We start from the raw sequence: 18,668 nt of genomic DNA, 5'->3' as shown, positions 1-18,668 counted from the left end.
GGCTGTGTCCCGAGAAAGGCTGGAGATCTCAGGCTGGCTTTGATCAGTCTCTCACTTGTATTTGTTTCATCGACTGTGAATACCTGTAGGTGAAGGTAACCCCCATAAACCAAGCATTCCCACCTTCTGCCCCAGCAGGCCAGTATAACCTTTTCCTGCATGGTGGCTGAATGCTTTTGAATTTGTCCAGTGGAAGCCGCCCAGTATTGAGAAGGCCATTTCCCATGAGCTGACAGTTGAGTGACTTTCTCGGGTATGGTCAGTTTAAAAGTTCTGGAGGAGACAGCAGTCAGGCCTTTCAAAGGAGAACAGGATCTTGACGCTGGAGAATCTGGCCAGTTCTTCAAGATACATGCAATGATTGCCACAGAACTAAGCATGGAGGACATTCCATAGCCAGAAGGAGGAGTCAGCTTTACAGCGTGCGCACACGTACAAGTGAAGCTTTCTCCTGTCTTGCCCAGTGAGGCTAGTGTTTGGGCAGCTGGCCAGAGTGGTGGAGGCAGACACTGGGTTAGTGTGGGGGCTGTTCCACGCCCTCCAGGTGTGTGTGGGTCCTGCCTCGTGTAGTTAGAAAACTCACAAGCCGGATCAGTAGTGCAGGTGTGGTGGCCGTCAGGCAGAACCTTGCCCTCACACAGACTTCTAGCTCTTTCGCTTGCACGCTCACACTGGGTTTTAGTGACTGTCAGTTCTGGCTTGTCTCAGCTTTCTCTCCCACTCTCCCATTTCCTAACTATATCCCAGGAGGGGAGATGGAGGAAGTCATAGACCGCTGAGGTCTGGTATTCCTTCTAAGAGTTCGAGTGCTCTTTCTTACATGAAGAGCTGGGGGAAGGTGCTGAAAGTCTACAGTTCTAAGCCCATTGTGATCCTTTTGGGTCTTGCTAAATGTGCACGTCATTAATTGCATGTGTTTGAATGTGGCTATATCGAATACTGTGACAATTGGTGTGTCTGGCATGCACTTATGTGGTGTGTGTGTGTGTGCATGTGTGTTGATGTGTGCAGAGGGCCTCTCCAGGACCATGTGTGCTCACTTGAGAGTGGCTCAGAGTGCATGCCCATGCCTTCCCTGTGACCACACGTTTAGATGTAAGCAAGAGGCAGCTTGTGTGGGCAGGTAGTCAGTGTAGCCCTACGACTGAACGGACAAGTGTGCGACCGTAGCTTTGCCATGGCCACAGGTCTCCAGTGGGTGTGCCTGAGAGCACCCCACAACTGTTTGGCAATTCGTGGAAGATGCTGTCTGCCTGCTCCCCACTGGTCCCTGGCTCCCTGCTGGACCCCTGTGATGTACATCTACAAGCTGGTGAGGAGTGAGGCGGTGGGGAGGCTTGGGGAGTGGGGTGGGGGGTGTTTTGAGAGAGGGGAGATGGCAGCTTGATACAAGGGTGCTGGTCGGATTCATAGGTGTGACAGAGGAGAAGCCGCAGGGAGGGACGGGAGGGAGGGGAAGGCCAGGCAGACAGAAGTCCAAGCGTCCTGATCTACCTCCATCACCTATATTCACCTCAGTACTGGATACCCATCTTAAGACAAAGGCCAAGTCCTCAGAAGTGGTCCAGCAGGCCCCTCCATGCCCAGCCCCCTGTTTCCTCTCCCTGCACTGCCCTGCATGCTGCCAGCTGGCTGGCATGCTGTCCTTCTGATACGCCAGGCCTGCCCTCCTCCCAGGCCTCTGTGGCTCCCCCACCCCCGCCACACTCTTACCTCGGGATGGCATGCACTCCAGCTCTTCTTTCAAACTTTTGCTCAAACACGGTCTTCTCACGCAGGCCTTCCTAGTCCCTTGAGTTCAAGTAGCAGTTGCCTGCCTGCCCCGCCTACGCTGTCTGGCCTTCCCTAGTTTTCTGACGGACCAGCAAAATGGTTTACTGAGTCTCTTCTAAGTGGTCTAGCTACCTGAGGGTCTGGGATTTGGTCAGCAATGTTCACTTCTGTGTTTCCTTTAGCAGATAGATCCCTGCCTGGCATGTGGTAGATTGAAGTATCTGCTCATATTCACACGCACACACACGCACACGCACACACACACCACGCGCACACACACACACGCACGCACGCATGCACACACATGCACACACATGCACACACATGCACACACACACATGCACACACACCTACAGACCCTGAGGGGATGGAGGCTGAGTCTTGGGGCCGTAGGCAGCCAGACCCCTGCTCACTGACCGTCTCTTCACATCCCAGCCTCCTACGCACTACAGTCCTGCAGTGTGCTCATGGGGGAGCTCTTTGCACCCTGCTCTGCGTATCTGAGCCCAGTACCCTACTTCGAGCAGTGCCGCAGGGATGCCTGCCGCTGCGGACAGCCCTGCCTCTGTGCCACGCTGGCCCACTATGCCCACCTATGCCAGCGCCATGGGCTCCTGGTTGACTTCCGTGCCCATCTGCCAGCCTGCGGTGAGTGCTCCACCCCTGTACATCCATGGGAGTCTGACTCCGCCAGTGTCCTGTACCATGGAGTCTGACTCCGACCAGGTGTCCTGTCATCCATGGGAGTCTAGACTCCAGACACAGGTGTCCTGTACATCCATGGGAGTCTAGACACCAGACACAGGTGTCCTGTACATCCATGGGAGTCTAGACTCCAGACACAGGTGTCCTGTAACAATCAACACAAACAGTGTCCTGTACATCCATGGGAGTCTAGACCCAGACACAGGTGTCCTGTACATCCATGGGAGTCTAGACACCAGACACAGGTGTCCTGTACATCCATGGGAGTCTAGACTCCAGACACAGGTGTCCTGTACATCCATGGGAGTCTAGACTCCAGACACAGGTGTCGCTTACCCCCCTACATGCTTGAATGCAAGGCTCTGTCTCCTCCAGCCTGACTTCCATTCACCGCCCACTTCTCTTTCTGCTGACATGGTTGGTCCGCAGGCTTGACGCTTGACCTGACGTATTGCTCGGGATTACTGCTCTAACCCATGCATCAGTCCATTGCCAAACCCTGTCAGTCTGGCCGAGTCCAAGTTAGCCCCCTTCTCACCTCCCTTCCGCCGTCTCCATGGGCAGAGCCCCCTTCTCACTGCAGAGGAATGGATTCTCATAAGAGCACTGAGGCCGATTTGAGGTCACATTAGTGTATGACCCTCCATTGCCCTCTGGGTCTTAGTCCTTGGTGCCCTGAGCCCCACAGAGCCTGGCTCCCTGTGCACTTTTACAAAGATGTTGAGACGAAGGAATTGTGCTGGGAGCCAGGGGCTCTGAGTTCTACCCCAGCTCACAGGTAACGTGTCGTGTAGACCTGCGCAAAGCTCTGTCAATCTCTGAATTAGTTTCTCCAGAGTGTTTGGACAGAGCTAGTGGTTCCCAACTCCAGCTGTACATAGAGACACAAGGAACTTGAAAAAATGCTCACATCTTGTCCACATCCTGTATCAGTAAAAATGTCACTCTGGTTGTGGGTTCCAGATGTCTGCAGTGTTGAGAAGCCATGTTAAGTGGCTTTGATGAGCAGCCTGGCATGGAAAACAGCTGTTGTTGGCATTTCAGTGGGTTTGTTAGCCTTGGTGCTATGTGAGGCTCCTGGGGAGTGGGATGGTGGCCCCGTGAGGAGATGGCAGGCCCGAGGCTTGGAACAAAAATCTAAAGAAGCTGCTAGAGAGAGTATATGATCTTCACAGCGAAGGGTGCACGCCTCTGCATATTCAGCATATGTGATGTGTGTGTGTGTGTGTGTGTGTGTGTGTGTATGATAGCTGGATGCTGAGCCACTGGGGTCTTGACCTCCACTCCTCCCCTGGAGGAGTGATGATCTAAGATCAGTGCCTTTTCCAAGCTGAATGTATTGATGCTCTGGCATTTCAGTACAATGAGAGACATCTTTGACCTTGAACTGCTATGTGACCAGGGTGGGGGCAAATGTCTTACCCTCTCTGATTCTCAGTTTTTCCTCATCAAAATGTTAAATCCATCCCACATGGTTGTGGGAAGAAGAGAGACCAAGCTCAGCTTTTCTCCCGACAGCACTGTCCTGTGAGGCCACCAAGGAGTACAGCCCATGCGTGGCCCTGTGCGCACAAACCTGCCAGGACCTGGCCAGCCCTGATGTCTGTGAGGCTAATGGTGGCGGCAACTTCAGCAGGGATGAGTGTGTGGAGGGTTGCACCTGCCCGCCGGACACGTATCTGGACACACAAGCAGACCTCTGTGTCCCCAGGTGAGGGGCCAGCCTGGTGCCTGTGTGTGAGACTGGACTCTGCTCTGGACAGCCGGTCTGACCTCCCTGCTTCCCCTCACCCTCTCCTGAGCCTTGTTGGCAGAGGTGATCTGCTCCTTCTTCTGAACCTGTTCTCAGGCCCCGCTCTCCTTCCTGTGAAACATGAACCAGTCACAGCACCTCACTCTCCCCAACTCTCTTCTTCCGTGAACATCTGTGTACGTCTTAGCATGCTCTGGACGTTTCTAGACTCTGAGAATCCATCCAGTAGTGAACGGAGTAGAGTGTAGCTCCCCAAGTCCACAATCCAAGCTGGCAAGACAGACGCCCCCAAAACAGGCACTTAGGGCGCTGGGCTGGTAAGGAGAGCAGGAAGGCCACACAGAGGATAAGGCCAGGAGTCCTGGGCTGTCACACACAGGAAGTGGCATCCGAGTGCCCCTCCCCCAGGTGAGGGAAGGCAGGAAGGGAGTCTGAGGTGAGGTAGGCCAGCTGGAGGAAGCTGGCTCAGTGGGACTGGAGGCAGTGTGGGAAGAGTAGTAGATGGTGATCCCACACGATCTCAGGATGACTGGCAAGGATCCTCAGTTTCACTGTCTGTAAAATGGCCTATTAATCACTACGAGGTTCTCCAGTAATGAGGGGAAGGAGTTACCCCCTTAGGTGGCCAGGGGAATCACTCAGGCTTATCACACTGCAGAACCCTCCCTAGGTCTCAGCTGAGTACCCACTATTGCCCCTAATAAAGGCCCCTGTGAGCTAACAGGGAAGACGAGGAGCAGCTGGCGAGCACTGAGAAAGAGGATTCCAGGGTCACTCCCACGGGTCCCCAAGCCCTGGCCTGTTCTGATGTAAGACCAGCAGTGTTGGAATCGGCTACAGGGGTTGTGTGATAAAGACATCAGCCAGTGAGCTCAGATGAGACAAAGGATCAGGCACAGTAACATCCTTACACCCCAAGATCCCAGCGAGGAATCCAGGAGACACTGCCTGGGAGGCTGAGCCTGAGTCTCCAGCCAAGCGTCAGAAGAGTCACTGACGAGTCAGGGCAGATGCTGGGCCAGCAGGGCTCCGATGCCACCCCAGAACAATGGACTGGGGCTGGGAGGTGGAGTTCTGAGCAGGTCACCTCTCTGATCTTGGCTCTGAGTTAGGCTGTTTCTGAGAGGGTCAGTGCTTACATAAGCTCAAAATATGGCCTCCAACCTGGCACTGGGTTCTACCTCTGACCTCAGCACCGGGTAGGTTTTCTGGTCCCCCAGAGGCACGTTCATCCCAGGAACTGCTGTTGCCTCTCTCCACATCCTGCTGCCTGCAGCAGACCGATGGCGGGCCGCCTGACCTGGCTGTCTCCATTCCTACTCCCGAGTCTGCTCTGTTCCTCCTTGCTTTCTGTAGGAACCAATGTTCTTGCCACTTCCAAGGAGTGGACTATCCCCCTGGGGACAGCGACATCCCTTCCCTGGGCCACTGGTGAGCTTCCTTGGGTCTCGGCTGCGTGAGAAGTAGCACCTACCCTCTCACTCTGTGTGGGGTGCTGGTGGGGAGCAGGGGGAGCAGGTAGGGCTGACTGTCTGAAGCCCACAGGGCCTAAGGGGAATAGCATGTTCTGGGGGGGTCCCGAATGACTGGCCGGACTGATGTAATTCCCCAACTCTCTGCAGCCACTGCAGAGATGGAGTCATGAGCTGCGACAGCCAAGCCCCAGGTAAGCAGGGTTGAAAGTGGGGAGTCTAGGGTAGAAGGGGGAGAAAAGAGTGAAGAACTGGGGTGCTGGCCAGGATGGGGGAGCTACTCGAGCTCACCCTGCCTTGGGTGTTGGTGTTCCTACACTCTTGGCAAAGGTCCCAGCTTAGAGAGTGGCATCCTGAAACCCCATCCCGGCCTCACACTGTTGGAGGGCACGTGGGGGTCTGAGCCGCTGCTTATCTTTGCTGGTCCTGAATTTTCCTAGTCTGAGCTGCCAGGTATCTTCTGAGACTGGTTCTGCCCAAGCCAGTGGTGGATACGGGGTGGCAGAGAGGAGAGGACTGGACTTTATAGCTCCACAGCACAGAGAGAGGGCAGTGGTGGCGGCTGTGGGTGTCTCCACAGCACAGAGAGAGGGCAGTGGTGGCGGCTGTGGGTGTCTCCACAGCACAGAGCTGGGACAGCGGTGGCGGCTGTGGGTGTCTCCACAGCACAGAGCTAGGGCAGGGCTGGGACAGCGGTGGGCAGCTGTGGGGTGTCTGGAGGCGGGCAGAGCAGGATGGTTGGACATTCTCAGCAGAGAAGCCCACTGAGAACAGGGCAGGGGTGGGCACAGAGGACAGCAACAGTAAGCCTGTGGCAGGTGGTTAAGAGGCCTTGGGGTGGGGTCAGCTGTGTTCACGTCCTGCCCTGCCCCCGCCAGCTCTGCAGGCCTGGGTGACATGCCTCACCTCTGTGAACCTTCACCTCCCCTCCCCCAGATAAGCCTCCATCCCATCCTCATCCCCCGTGCCTTCCCGGGAGCGTCTTTACTTGGGTCTCTCCGGGCTTGGAATTTCTGCCTCTCTGGGATCTGGCTCTTCACTTCTCTGCTCTGTGCTCTCCTGGCCACAGAACTTTCCCGCCTTCTATGGGGTTTCCTAAAACAATCGCTCGCAAAAAGTGTGACCGTGCTGCATGGCAGATTTTGCTGAAGAAGGGGATGGGAGGGCTGGATCAGAGAACCACGCACAGGCAATTGACTTTCCCTGTTCACAATTCCCTGGCCACCCTTCTAGACTATGTGGCTGTCTATTTTTGAGTCCCTCTCCTGGTCCTTCTGGGGTCCTTCCTCTCGGTCCCCACTGCCTTTAGACAGCAGAATAGCTTTCATAATGTCATGTGAGAGGGAGATGGGGGATGGGGACACCTGCACAGCACTTGCAATAGAAAAGTAAGGTAAGTGTGCAGGGAGTGCATGGTGCAGCCTCTGTTAAGAGGTCCTCTTTGGTAATGGGTGCTGCTGGGGGGGGGGCTGTCCTGTGATGTGGGAACCCACTTTATGCCCAGAAGCTGTCCATCTCTTCTGGTCACTCACGTAGCAGCACCTCCAGCCCAGGCCGGGGGTCTGCAGCATCTACCCCCTTTTCTTCTAGCTGCGTCCTGTCCAGCAGGCCAGGTCTTTGTGAACTGCAGTGATCCGACCCCGGCCCCTGAGCTCAGCAGGGAGAGGACTTGTGAGCAGCAGCTGCTGAACCTGAGCATGCCAGCACGTGGTCCCTGCCTGTCGGGCTGTGCCTGTCCCCAGGGGTACGGATCTACGTCGCTACAAACTCTCCTACCTAAAGGGTGACAGATGAACTGAGTTCAGGGTTGGGGCCGGGGAAGACCTCCCACTGCCTGGGATGGAGGAGGCAGTGTGGCTGTTGTTGCCGGTAGGGAGCTCGGGAAGAAACAAGCCTGGAACGGAGCGTGTCAGGTTCTACTTCTCATGAACCATGTGACCTTGGATGAGGAAAGCACCTGCTGCTGTGATGCTCAGTGTTTCCTTTGTAATACTCGGCACCGTAGCGCGTGGGTTTAAAAAGGCCTCAAAGTGGAAGCACTAAGTCAGGTGTCTGATGTGCCCCAAATGCCCGAGAGACCCACTGATAAAGATCAGGCACAAGAAAACCTGTGTCGGCTCTCAGCCTCCGTCCTTGGCTGGAGCCTCTGGGTAGAGAGGGTGCCCCTGGGATAACCCCAAAAGAAAGCCACATCCAACAAGAGCAGCCTCCTTCCTGGGTCCCCAGATACCGTATGGGGGCTGTGTGGTAGCTACAGGAGCTGGGCTTGTGGATGTTCTCTGTACCCAGAGCCCAGTGCTCACCTCCGCCAGTGACATTCTCAGCTCTGGGTCAAAGAGGTCCCCGGGCACCACTCTGTCCCATGACTTGGCAGCATGGGGTTGTGCCCTTCAGTGTGTTGAGATTTGTGGTCACTTGGGAGCCCTGGCTCTGGCCTGACAACCAAAGGGAATGAAGTGAGGTTCAGAGCTTCTGGGTGGATGGGGCGAGAGACGGCACGTTGGAGCTCTGAAGTGTGTAAGACACTAAGGTTACCTCTGTCAGTCTCAAAGCAGGGAAGCACTTTCTCTTATTCTGCAAAAGACAACACAGGCCAGGGCCAGAGTGGGGAATAGTCTGCTGAAGGAGCCAGACTCAGACCAAGTCTCCCTTATTGAAAACTCTGCTCCTTGCCCAGAGTGGCGGGGTCCACAGTGTGGGGTATGTGCCAGCTCCTTCCCTAACCTGGGCACTTGCCTGCGTGGGATCCTCACCTTGCCTCCCCTGCAGCCATCCAGGTCTCAGACCTTGAAGTGTGTCACTGGAGGCCTCTGGGAATACTGTCCTGTTTGCACAAGCCTGGCTCTTTGGTCTGAGGTCAGGAACGGCTAGGTCTCTGCAGTCAGGAGCCGAGGGTCTTTTACTGTCCGGAGTGTGACCACACCGAGAAAGAGGACTGGACTGAATCCTGGCTCTGGGTGTGGGTCTGCTCAGGATCATTTGAGGGTATATAGGACACTCTGTGGGGAATCCACCTGTATTCACAGGGGGCTCACCAAAGGGGAATTATAACAAGGGAGACAGTTCCACCATCCTGAAAAGTTCTCTTGATGGGAAAGGGCTCTCAAAGATGCTCCAGTTCCACCATCACCAACTCCTCTCCAGGACTCGCTAGACTCACAATTACTTCTACGCTCCCTGGTCACCATGGTCACCAAGTCTGTCCAAATCCATCTAAGAATCTACAGTGCCGGGCACTGCCCCCAAAGGACCCTGGGGACACCACAAGGGCTGGGGATGTCTGTGTCTGTCCTAGTCTGCTTCCTGTTGCTGTGGTAAACCACTCTGACCAAAAGCAACCTGGGAGAGGCAAGAGTTTATCTGGACTGCACTTTCAGGTCACAGTCCATCACAGAGAAGTCAGGGCGGGAACTCCGGTGGGGACTGGAGCAGCAGTCTTGGAGGAAGGCTGCTTACTGGCTTGCTCTCCGGCTCATGTAGAGCTAGCATTCTTATATGCCCAGGCCTACCTGCCTAGGGATGGCGCTGCCCATGTGGGCTGGCCTTCGTACATCATAGCAGATCTAGAAGGAGTGCTCTTCTGATCACTGCTTGCTGTGTCCCTCCAGCCTGCTCAGACATGGGGATGCGTGCTTCCCACCGGAGGAGTGTCCATGTACCTGGAAGGGGAAGGAGTATTTCCCTGGGGACCAGGTGGTATCTTCCTGCCATACCTGGTAAGTCCCCTGAGCTGGCTTTTTTTTTTTTTCCTGGAAAGGGTATGATTTTTCCTTTCATCTTGCTTACATTCACAGTGGCTGTTGTACACACAAGTATATGTATGTGTAATAATACTTAGAATATTTGTGACTATTTAATGAATGGTCAGACATGTCTATGAACATACATACTTGCATGTTTGTAATCATGAAAATGTGTTTGCATATTTAAATGAACATATAGATGTATGGGTATGAATAAAGGTATGTGAGTGAACATACGTGGGCATACATAAAAAGGCAAGTGTCATAGAGCTAAATAAATTCATTAATATAACAGTAGTTAGGAATTTACATATGTATATTGGTGTGTTCATATGTATTTACATGCATACACATCTGTTTAGTACATATATGTACTACAGTGAATGTGCATTAAATATATATGTGCATCCACTTGAATGGATATGTGTGTGAATATGTGATTTGTGTTTTGCCTTATGGATACAGAAATGTTTATATTCAAAATGAGTGTGCATGTGGGTGTATTTCCACTGTTCATTCAGTAATATTAGCACGCATATACCGAAGTGTGCACCTGGATTAGATTGGTTTCAGTAGAGACAGGCTGGGGCCCAGGAGCCTAGCAGAGACCCTGAGAGAGTCATCCAGCCAGAGGCCGCTGGCTCCCAGCTCCTGTCTTGTGTATGGTGGAAATGCTGTTTCCCAGAGGATGCACAGGACGTGTCTTCCCGTGTTAGTATGGCCACCGTCAAGGCCGAGCTCCCAGGTTGTTTCCATACACACCAGGGTGTGTGTGTGCACCACCCTGGCTGTCTGACACAGGAAGTCCCAGGGGGGAGGATCAGGACCTGGAGCCCCTTGCAGGTGTGCTCAGGTATCGGAGTTCAGGACTGGTGGCCGGAGCTGGTGGGTTACAGTATTGAATCTCGCTGGCTTGAACTAGTCAGAGAGTGAAGTCTTCGGCTCTTTCGGTTCTGCCTTTAAAACAGACTTCACACCTGACTGCTTCTTCACCTTCCGACTGCTGGGACCGCACCGAGCCCCGGCCTCTTCTCTGACCTGCTGCCGGTGCCTCCCAGGTGGCCTTTCCCTCCCCTCTGCCCAGTCCCAGTCAGATGGAGCCATCCCCACCCCAGTCCTCCAGAGGCTTCCTCTCTCGTTCCTAGGAAGAAGTCACACCCTCACCTGCCTTCCTGGACTGCACCACTCAGCCCTCCTCTGCCCTCCAAACCTCTTTACCTTCTTATCCTTGGGCTGTCCATCTTGGCTGTTATCACCTGAGTGTTCTTCAAGGTCATCATAGACCGCACCCTGTTCCCACAATGCTCTTCTTCCAAATGTCCATGCAACTCGCTTTCTCGGCTCCTTGAAGTCTCTGCTCCCTCGTCTCTGCCAACCCTGTTTAAAATGGCGACACATTCCTAAACACACCCTGTTTCCCTCCATGGTCCGCCCCCTGCCACAGCACTACCCGCCTGCTAAAACAGACAGGGTACGTCCTTCTTCCATTTTACTAAGCCAGAGGGTGTTTGTTCTGCTTTGTTCACTGATGTTTCTCAAATTCTTGGGAGAATGCCTGAGATGTGTCCATCACCAGTGATCTGTTGAATGAATGAATGAGTAATAAAAGGAGTGCCACAAACTTCCTCCTGCCGGAGGCTGCTACGCTTGCGGAATCTCTTCTTGGGGGGCATAGCCCATGCCTTCAGCAGGCAAAAGCTTCAAGGGCATTCCAGTGCAGGTAAACCGTGTTCTGTGAGCTGCCTCTGTGTGGGTGTGTTTCAGCGTGTGCCAGCGGGGCTCGTTCCAATGCGCCCTGCACCCCTGTGCCGCCACCTGCACCGTCTACGGGGACCGACACTACCGTACCTTTGATGGACTTCCGTTTGACTTCGTAGGGGCGTGCAAAGTGCATCTGATCAAGGTGAGTTCCTGGGCGTGTTCACCCAGCTGCCTCCACGGACACCCAGAATAGCCAGGGACTGAGACCCGTCAGATGTGTGAATGAGCTGGACTCCAGGCTACCGTATAATTGGGTGGGTGGGGAGATCTAAACCCTGAAGTGCGGCTTCCGGAGGAGCCAGTCAGGGTGAAGGAAACTCTACTTCCGGTCCCCACACCATCACAGCCCTGCCCCACTAGTCATAATGCTTTTTCTGTCTGTGCTAGAAAGAGCCCTGCCTTTTAAGCTTCGGTAGCAATGTGGGTCTGGTGGTCTACTGACCATCTTTATGGATTCTCCCACTTAATTTTCACGGCAGTGGACAGATTGGGTTAGTTGTCCCCATGTGACAGATGGGACACTGTGGGCCTGGGGAAGTTAGAGAACTTGCTTGTGACACAGCTAGGCAGCCACAGAACCAGGAAACGGGACTAGAAAAGTGCTGGGCCGCGGGAGTCATGCGGTGAAACTCTGTTCGTGGATAGGAAGAGGAAGGGTGATGTGGGGGGCACAGGGAAGGCAAGGGTCCCCCAGAGGAAGAGGGGTGTCAGCAGGATGTGGGGCAATGCTGGATGTTCCAGAGACACTGATCTTCTTAGGCCCATCCATCTCATTATATGAGTATCGGCAATAACCATAACGACAGAGCAGACATGCACTTATTTATTATTGATTTTTGTGGTCAGGGCTCGCATATGCTGGGTGAAACGGAACCTTTCACAGGGTCTTGTCTGTGGACAAGCATTGAGCTAGAGTTTGTCTCGTCATTTCAAGAACTCCACAAGATACACACTGTTGAACTCGTGCCATTGATTTTAGTGTTTTTATTTGTCTGTTTATTTTGAGATGAAGGTCTTGCCATGTTGCCCAAGATGAATTCAAACTTTCATGTTTGAGTGGTCCCCACCATGGCCCTTGAGCAGAGGGACCACAGACACACACCGTGGTGTGCCCATGTCTCAAAACTATTAGTTTTGAGACTCTCTCTCTCTCTCTCTCTCTCTCTCTCTCTCTCTCTCTCTCTCTCACACACACACACACACACACACACACACACACACACACTGTTTAGTTTACACGAATAAGACTCCACGGTTTCCTTTTTCCATTGGGTATTATCACACACTGCCAGCACGCGCTATGTCATTTTTAATGCCGGTTGGAACGTTCCACGCAGAGAGGACTGTGCCGCACGGGGATGGATGGGTTTTAGCTCGTTTGCAGTCCTTCAGTGCTGCAGCCAACGCTTGTGTGACCGATGTCTTAGTCCTCAGGAGCGGAAGTGCTGCATGATAAGTGATGTGTGTCCACCCTTCCGTACCGCAAGCTTCCCGCAGAGCACTTACACTGTCTGCAGACAGTCCCCTCTCCTCCCGTTACACCCATTCACTCACTCGTTCATGCCTTGGAAAAGTCACCACCTGCTAAACACGGCACTGAGCAGCCAGAAAATGAATCTGAGTGTCAGAGAACTGAAATGAGCTGCCCAAAGGCACACAGCTGATGAGACGGAGGTTAAGGGCTGGCGAGTTCCTCGGTCAGTAGAGATCTTGCTCTGCAAGCGTAGGGGCCTGAGATCATCCCAGAACTCACATAAAAGCTGGGCTGAACTTGTAGTTCAAGTGCCGGGGAGCCTGAGACAGTCGTCTCCCTGGGGCTCCCTGGCCCACCCTAGCCAGCTTAGTGAGTTCCAGGCCAGTGAGAGATCTTGTTTCACTATCAAGGTGGGCAGAATCCAATAACGACATCCAACGTTGTCACTCGGCTTCCACATTGCACGTGCATGCATGCTTGCACAGAGCTGCCTGGGTTACCACCATGTCACACACAAACACACATGTACCTCCACACCAACACTCACACACACACACACACACAAAGGGTGGAAAAGCCCTCAGCCCCCATGCCTCCTCTCCTGTGCTTCTCACAGGACGAGTCCTTTCCCTGGCTGGACCGGCTTCTCTTCTTCCCCTCAGAGTACATCAGAGCGGAGCTTCTCGGTGATGGTGGAAGATGTGAACTGCTACAGCTCCGGCGTCATCTGCAGGAAGTCCATCTCCATCAACGTGGGCAGCTCACTGGTCATCTTCGATGACGACTCGGGGGATCCGGTAAGGGCCTGGCTGGGGAAGGTTGGCGGACAGTGTACAGTTGGTGGTGATGAGGCGGGAGAGGGTTGGGATCCATAGTGCCGCTGAGGCAGAAGCTCTGACTGGGTTCTTTATGAAGGGCAGGAGCAGAGGTCGGATAGTGGTGGAGGAAGGGAGAGGAGTTAGTGAGGTACTGAAGCTGGGCAATGACTCATGACCACTTCTGATTGATTTGGCGTTGAGGGACGCTTGGGTTCAGAACCGACTCGTTCTGTCTCTCTAGAGTCCTGAGAGCTTCCTGGACGAGAAGCAGGCTGTCCACATCTGGAGAGCAGGCTTCTTCACACTGGTGCATTTCCCACGGGAGCACATCACCCTCCTATGGGACCAGAGAACCACTGTGCACGTGCAGGCCGGCCCTCAGTGGCAGGTAGTCATGAGACCTGAGCACCACGGTTTCCGCCATTGTCCAGGGCTAAGGCAGGCTGCTGCTGCCCGTGGTTGAGATGTCCCTCTCTGAGGGCCTGAGAGGATCACAACCCCGTCCTGTCCACTGCTACCCATTCTGTTCTGGCAGCTCTCTCTGGCCTTGCCCCATCCCTCTTTAAAGCGTTCTCCCCACACTTGTCCTGGATCAGCAGCCTTGGCGCTGCAGCTCAGCCCTGCTGTACCTGGCAGCTGACATGGGACCCCCCCCCCTCAGGGTCAGCTGGTGGGCCTCTGTGGGAACTTTGACCTGAAAACTGTCAATGAGATGAGGACCCCAGAGAACCTGGAGTTGACGAACCCCCAGGAGTTCGGCAGCAGTTGGGCTGCAGTGGAGGTAAGGACTTCCAGCTGGCTGGTGCCCCTCACTCTCTTAGATGGGCCATATGGATCCTGGGTCCAAGTCAGGGGAGAGCAATATCAGTGTGCAGCAATATCGGTGTGCAGCCCTTCCTGGGAATGCCCTCTGCCTCTGACTGGTATTCGTAGCCCGAAATTCTGTCCCTGCCCCACAAGGCGGGCAGCCCACGCTGCCCTTGGCCAAATGTGACTGGTAAAATGTTTGGAAAAGATGGGGTTCCTATGCTAGGCAAGGGAGCCCCCCCGTGTGGAAGGCAGGGCTTGTGGAATCTGGCAGGCTGGTCCACCTTCTCCACCATCACCACTTTCGGCACTAGCTAGGACAACAGAGAAGAGAATCCTGTAGGCTGAGGCAGTCCTTAGCGACTGCATCGTGGAGAAGGTGAGGCCAAGGGTGGAATTTAGCAGACAGGCTGTGTTGGAGGGAGACCATGAGCAGAAGCATAGTGGCATCCCTGAGGGTTGGAAAGGTGCCTGACGCTGCCAAGCTGTCGGGGGAACCACACTGAACTGAGAGCAGGAAACTCGACTTCTTGTCTTGGCTTATCTTGGGCTTTCTGGGTGAACTTAGTCTTCCATTGAAGTGAGGGTGCTGTTCCAGGAGAGGACCCATAACAACTCTCATCAAGTCCCAAGAGGCTGCCTGCAAAGTGTCACTGAGAAATATCTAAGGATTAATTATGTCTGCCTTGGGTGCAGCAATGGAGAATGGTGATATGACTGTTTTACATATCACTTGCCTGCGCTGAGTGGATCTTAGTTCTTTGCAGGAGGATAGAGAGGGGAGGCAGAGCAGTTGGGCATGGCACCCACACCCATTTTAGAAAAACTGAATGAGTGACTGATTTTTTTTATTTGTGAACCCCCTCCCCACCAGTCCATATCTCTTTATTGCTTATAACTTTAAGCATGCTGGGGAGGCAGTGCATAATAATATAGGCCTGGGGAAGTAGGACCAGCTCTGGGAAATATGTGTTAACCACCCTTTGCTGTGTAACAGTGGTGGTCAACTGGAGACCACTGAGCAACTCCTCAGTTCCTGGTGCTTAGGAATCAGAACATGGGTTTTCTACTCTGTGTCCCATAGGCTGCGCTCAAGGTGACATCCAGGGCTGGGCTCTCACTCAGAGGCTCCACATGTGGGTGGCTGTGGGTCATCTCCACTCCTGGACCTGTAGGCCTGAAATCTTTGGCTTTCAGTAGCTGTCAGCCAGAGAGCACCCTCAGTTCTTAGAAGCCACTCACTTCTTGTCATGTAGGTTCCTAACATAGCTGCCTGCTTCCTCACAGCCAGTAAGGGACAGACTCCCAGGGAGGTGGGCTCTGGGACCTCATCTGATGCAATCATGTGATCACAGATACCCAACCTGGTGTGTTCCCAGAACCTTTGGTATTCTGTTTGTTGGGAGCAGGTTGGAGGCTGCTCCCGCTCTCCAGGGGAGGGGATTAAACAAGGATGTGGATACCAAGAGGGCAGTCTCAGGGCCTCCCTGTGACCAGGCACATGCACTTGAGGGATAGGGAGGTCTCTGCTCGGTGCCATAGTGAGGCTCTTCCTCTATCCTGCAGTGCCCAGATACCCCAGACCCCCGGGACACGTGTGTCCTGAATCCTGTCCGAGAACCATTTGCCAGGAAGGAGTGTGCTATTCTGCTCAGTGAGGTGTTTGAGACCTGCCACCCCGTGGTGAGTGCCTGTGTTAAGTGGGCCCCTCCTAAGTCCCTCCCACCTTCCAAGGACCTCTCCTTCTCAAAGACTCCCTTAAAAGAAGGGAGACTGGGGGTGGTGGTGCACACCTTTAATCCCAGCACTCGAGAGGGAGAGGCAGGCGGATCTCTGTGAGTTCAAGGCTAGCCTGGTCTACAAAGTGGGTTCCAGGACAGCCAGGACTGTTACAGAGAAACCCTGTCTCGAAAAAACAAACGGGGGGGGGGGGGGAATCTTTTCCTCCACTCTCCTGCTTCTGCTCTGCTGAGATGATCCTTCCCCAAGTCCCTGCCGCCTCGGGACAGCCAGCCAAGCCTCTGCTCTCTGCAAACCCAGCTAGACCTGGCTCTCCCTGCTCATGAGCAAGTTCTGTTGCAGAGTGAGCAGTGACCCCCTGCTGCACCCCTGTCTTTTCACGGCCCGCATGGGATGAGGAGGCTGGGGTTCAGGTCCACGTGGCTCCTCCAGGGCTTCAAAGACCATTGCAGCCTGGCCTTTGTGTCTCCAGCCTGGCTGGGCAGGTCACACACTCTGTCTGTGCTTTGTCGGTTCCCTAATCCCCCCGAGTCCAGCATCCTGGGCTGATTCCATGCGGACAGCTCATCCTACCTGGGGCCATCTTTATATGGTGCTGTCACAGAAAGGATGCAGGCTTGACGTTCGGAATCCTCTGACCTTCCCCAGGTTGATGTCACTTGGTTTTACTCAAATTGCCTGACGGACACGTGTGGCTGCAGCCGGGGTGGTGACTGTGAGTGTTTCTGTGCCAGCGTGTCTGCCTACGCCCATCAGTGCTGCCAGCACGGGGTGGTCATTGACTGGCGGACCCCCCGCCTCTGCCGTGAGTGTTCCAGACTACACCCCCATGGCTGTCTAGTCCTGTGTTGCAATTGGTGAGCCTGTGGTAAAGAAAGAGAGACAAGAAAGGGGTGCACACTATGCTCGAGGTCACGCAGGAGAGTGGGGTGGCTAGAGCTCATCCCTGAAGGGGCTAGGAGAGTTCCCAGTCCTGGGCTCCAGGGCCACACTGGCTTGTGCATGCTGTGTGACCTCAGACAAGCTGCTCAACTCCTCTGAGCCTCAGTTTTTATCACCTGAAAAACAGGAATAGACAGCCTCTAGCTAACTCTCCGTAAGTTCAAACAGTATAATGAACATAAAAGCCTTTTGTCAGCTGAGCTGTGGAGAGAGGTCCTGTTTACTCAAAACAGTGTGAGCCTGTGGATACTGCTGATTGACACCTCTATGAGATGGAAATATTGTGTGTGTACATAGGCACATGTGCGCGCACACACATGCGCACACACATACACAACTATATCCATATACTATTGGGAGTATAGATATATACCATAAAACACAAAAAAGAAGTAAAAGGTGAAATGAAATGTGTAGAAGGTTAATTTCCTAAAATCTAAGGTCATTTCCTTTAGATTCCAGTATCCCACAGTGGGTTTTTTCCGACCTTGTGTTCGGGACAATGGCAAGCGCCCAAGCTCGACAAGGGAGGAGACTCTGGTCTGCCCAGCTCTGCCAGCTGGGGCCGGGGTTCATCCCTTCTCCACAGCACAGGAACAAAGCCAAGTCCCCACCTCACAGCCGCGGAGGACGCGAAGTGACACGAACTTCCTGCAGTGTGGTGTGGTGCCGCACAACGCTGTTAATAGATCCCGGAGCTCCAGGCTGGGGGACCGCAGGGAGAAGATGGGGGAGCACCCCCCCGCCCCCGCTTGGTTTCCTTTCTTCCTGCCAGCTCCCCTGAGACCCTTCAGCACAGACGCTGGGTCCTGGTGGGGTCTCCCCTCTCCTGGCTTCTGGTAACCACCCTTCAGGAAGGTGAGGGATACACATGTCTGTGGAGGACCTACCATGACATGTGTGTTGTCTCGTGTAATAATTAGAACTAAGGTAAAGCAGGTGAGGCACTTGACAGGGGTGTGGCATTTATAGGGACACCAGAAAGCTCAGCGATCCAACACAATAACGTTTTAATGCAGTGTCTTTAAAAACTAAAAATTGCTGCAAAAGAATTGTTGATGAACAAATATCAAAGGTCAGTGTTACCAGTTTCCCCTGGGTCTGGGTTCCACGATGGCTCAGTGGGACGCTGTTTCTGCTTATTTTAATGTTTTGATGTTGTGTTTATTATAAACTTTTTGTATTGATTTGAATATGTTTAGAATGTCACATTAAAGCAGGATTAGCTGTTGACCTAAAGAACGCAGAGATAGTTTCTCCAAAGATTAATAAGGTTTTCAGTGGGTATTAAAATATCACAATGGGAATGCATGGACCCCACTGAGTTTATGGGACATTGAGGCAAGGAGGGATTTTAAAGATAAAGTGAGAAATATTACACGAGGTATTTTAAAACCAATAACCCTGGGCCAGTGAGATGGCTGCCAAGCCTGACCAGCCAAGTTCATTCCCAGGTCCCCTGTGACAGAGGAAAAGAACAGATGCCCTCAGGGTGTTCTCCGACTTCCACATGTATGCCATGCCACATGCATCCCCCCAGTAAACAACTAGATGTAGCTTAAAGGAAAAGTCCTCGGCTAACATGTTAAAATGACTGCTGTTCAGATCAACAGCAAGTCCTGCCAGTCAAAGGTTGGACAGATGGGAACAGACGTCCCTGAAAACGTCTGTCTGTCTTTC

At 53.5% G+C, this 18,668-nt stretch overlaps 1 protein-coding gene across 1 annotated transcript in view; it reads left to right on the top strand.

Moving 5' to 3' along the window:
- Window positions 1-18,668, top strand: part of Otog (otogelin) — a 69,324-nt gene that overhangs the window by 19,437 nt on the left and 31,219 nt on the right. The window contains 13 exon segments of the mRNA XM_028880146.2: window positions 1,188-1,312; window positions 2,209-2,421; window positions 3,997-4,189; window positions 5,588-5,662; window positions 5,854-5,897; window positions 7,294-7,447; window positions 9,312-9,419; window positions 11,211-11,349; window positions 13,344-13,478; window positions 13,741-13,887; window positions 14,161-14,280; window positions 15,873-15,989; window positions 16,695-16,851. Of these exon segments, the coding sequence (XP_028735979.1) occupies window positions 1,188-1,312; window positions 2,209-2,421; window positions 3,997-4,189; window positions 5,588-5,662; window positions 5,854-5,897; window positions 7,294-7,447; window positions 9,312-9,419; window positions 11,211-11,349; window positions 13,344-13,478; window positions 13,741-13,887; window positions 14,161-14,280; window positions 15,873-15,989; window positions 16,695-16,851 (1,727 nt within the window).

This window comes from Peromyscus leucopus, chromosome 1 (genome assembly GCF_004664715.2).
Source record: "Peromyscus leucopus breed LL Stock chromosome 1, UCI_PerLeu_2.1, whole genome shotgun sequence".
Classification (NCBI taxonomy): domain Eukaryota; kingdom Metazoa; phylum Chordata; class Mammalia; order Rodentia; family Cricetidae; genus Peromyscus; species Peromyscus leucopus.
The sequence above is the reverse complement of the archived record's forward strand: the minus strand, read 5'-3'. Positions and strand labels throughout refer to the sequence as shown.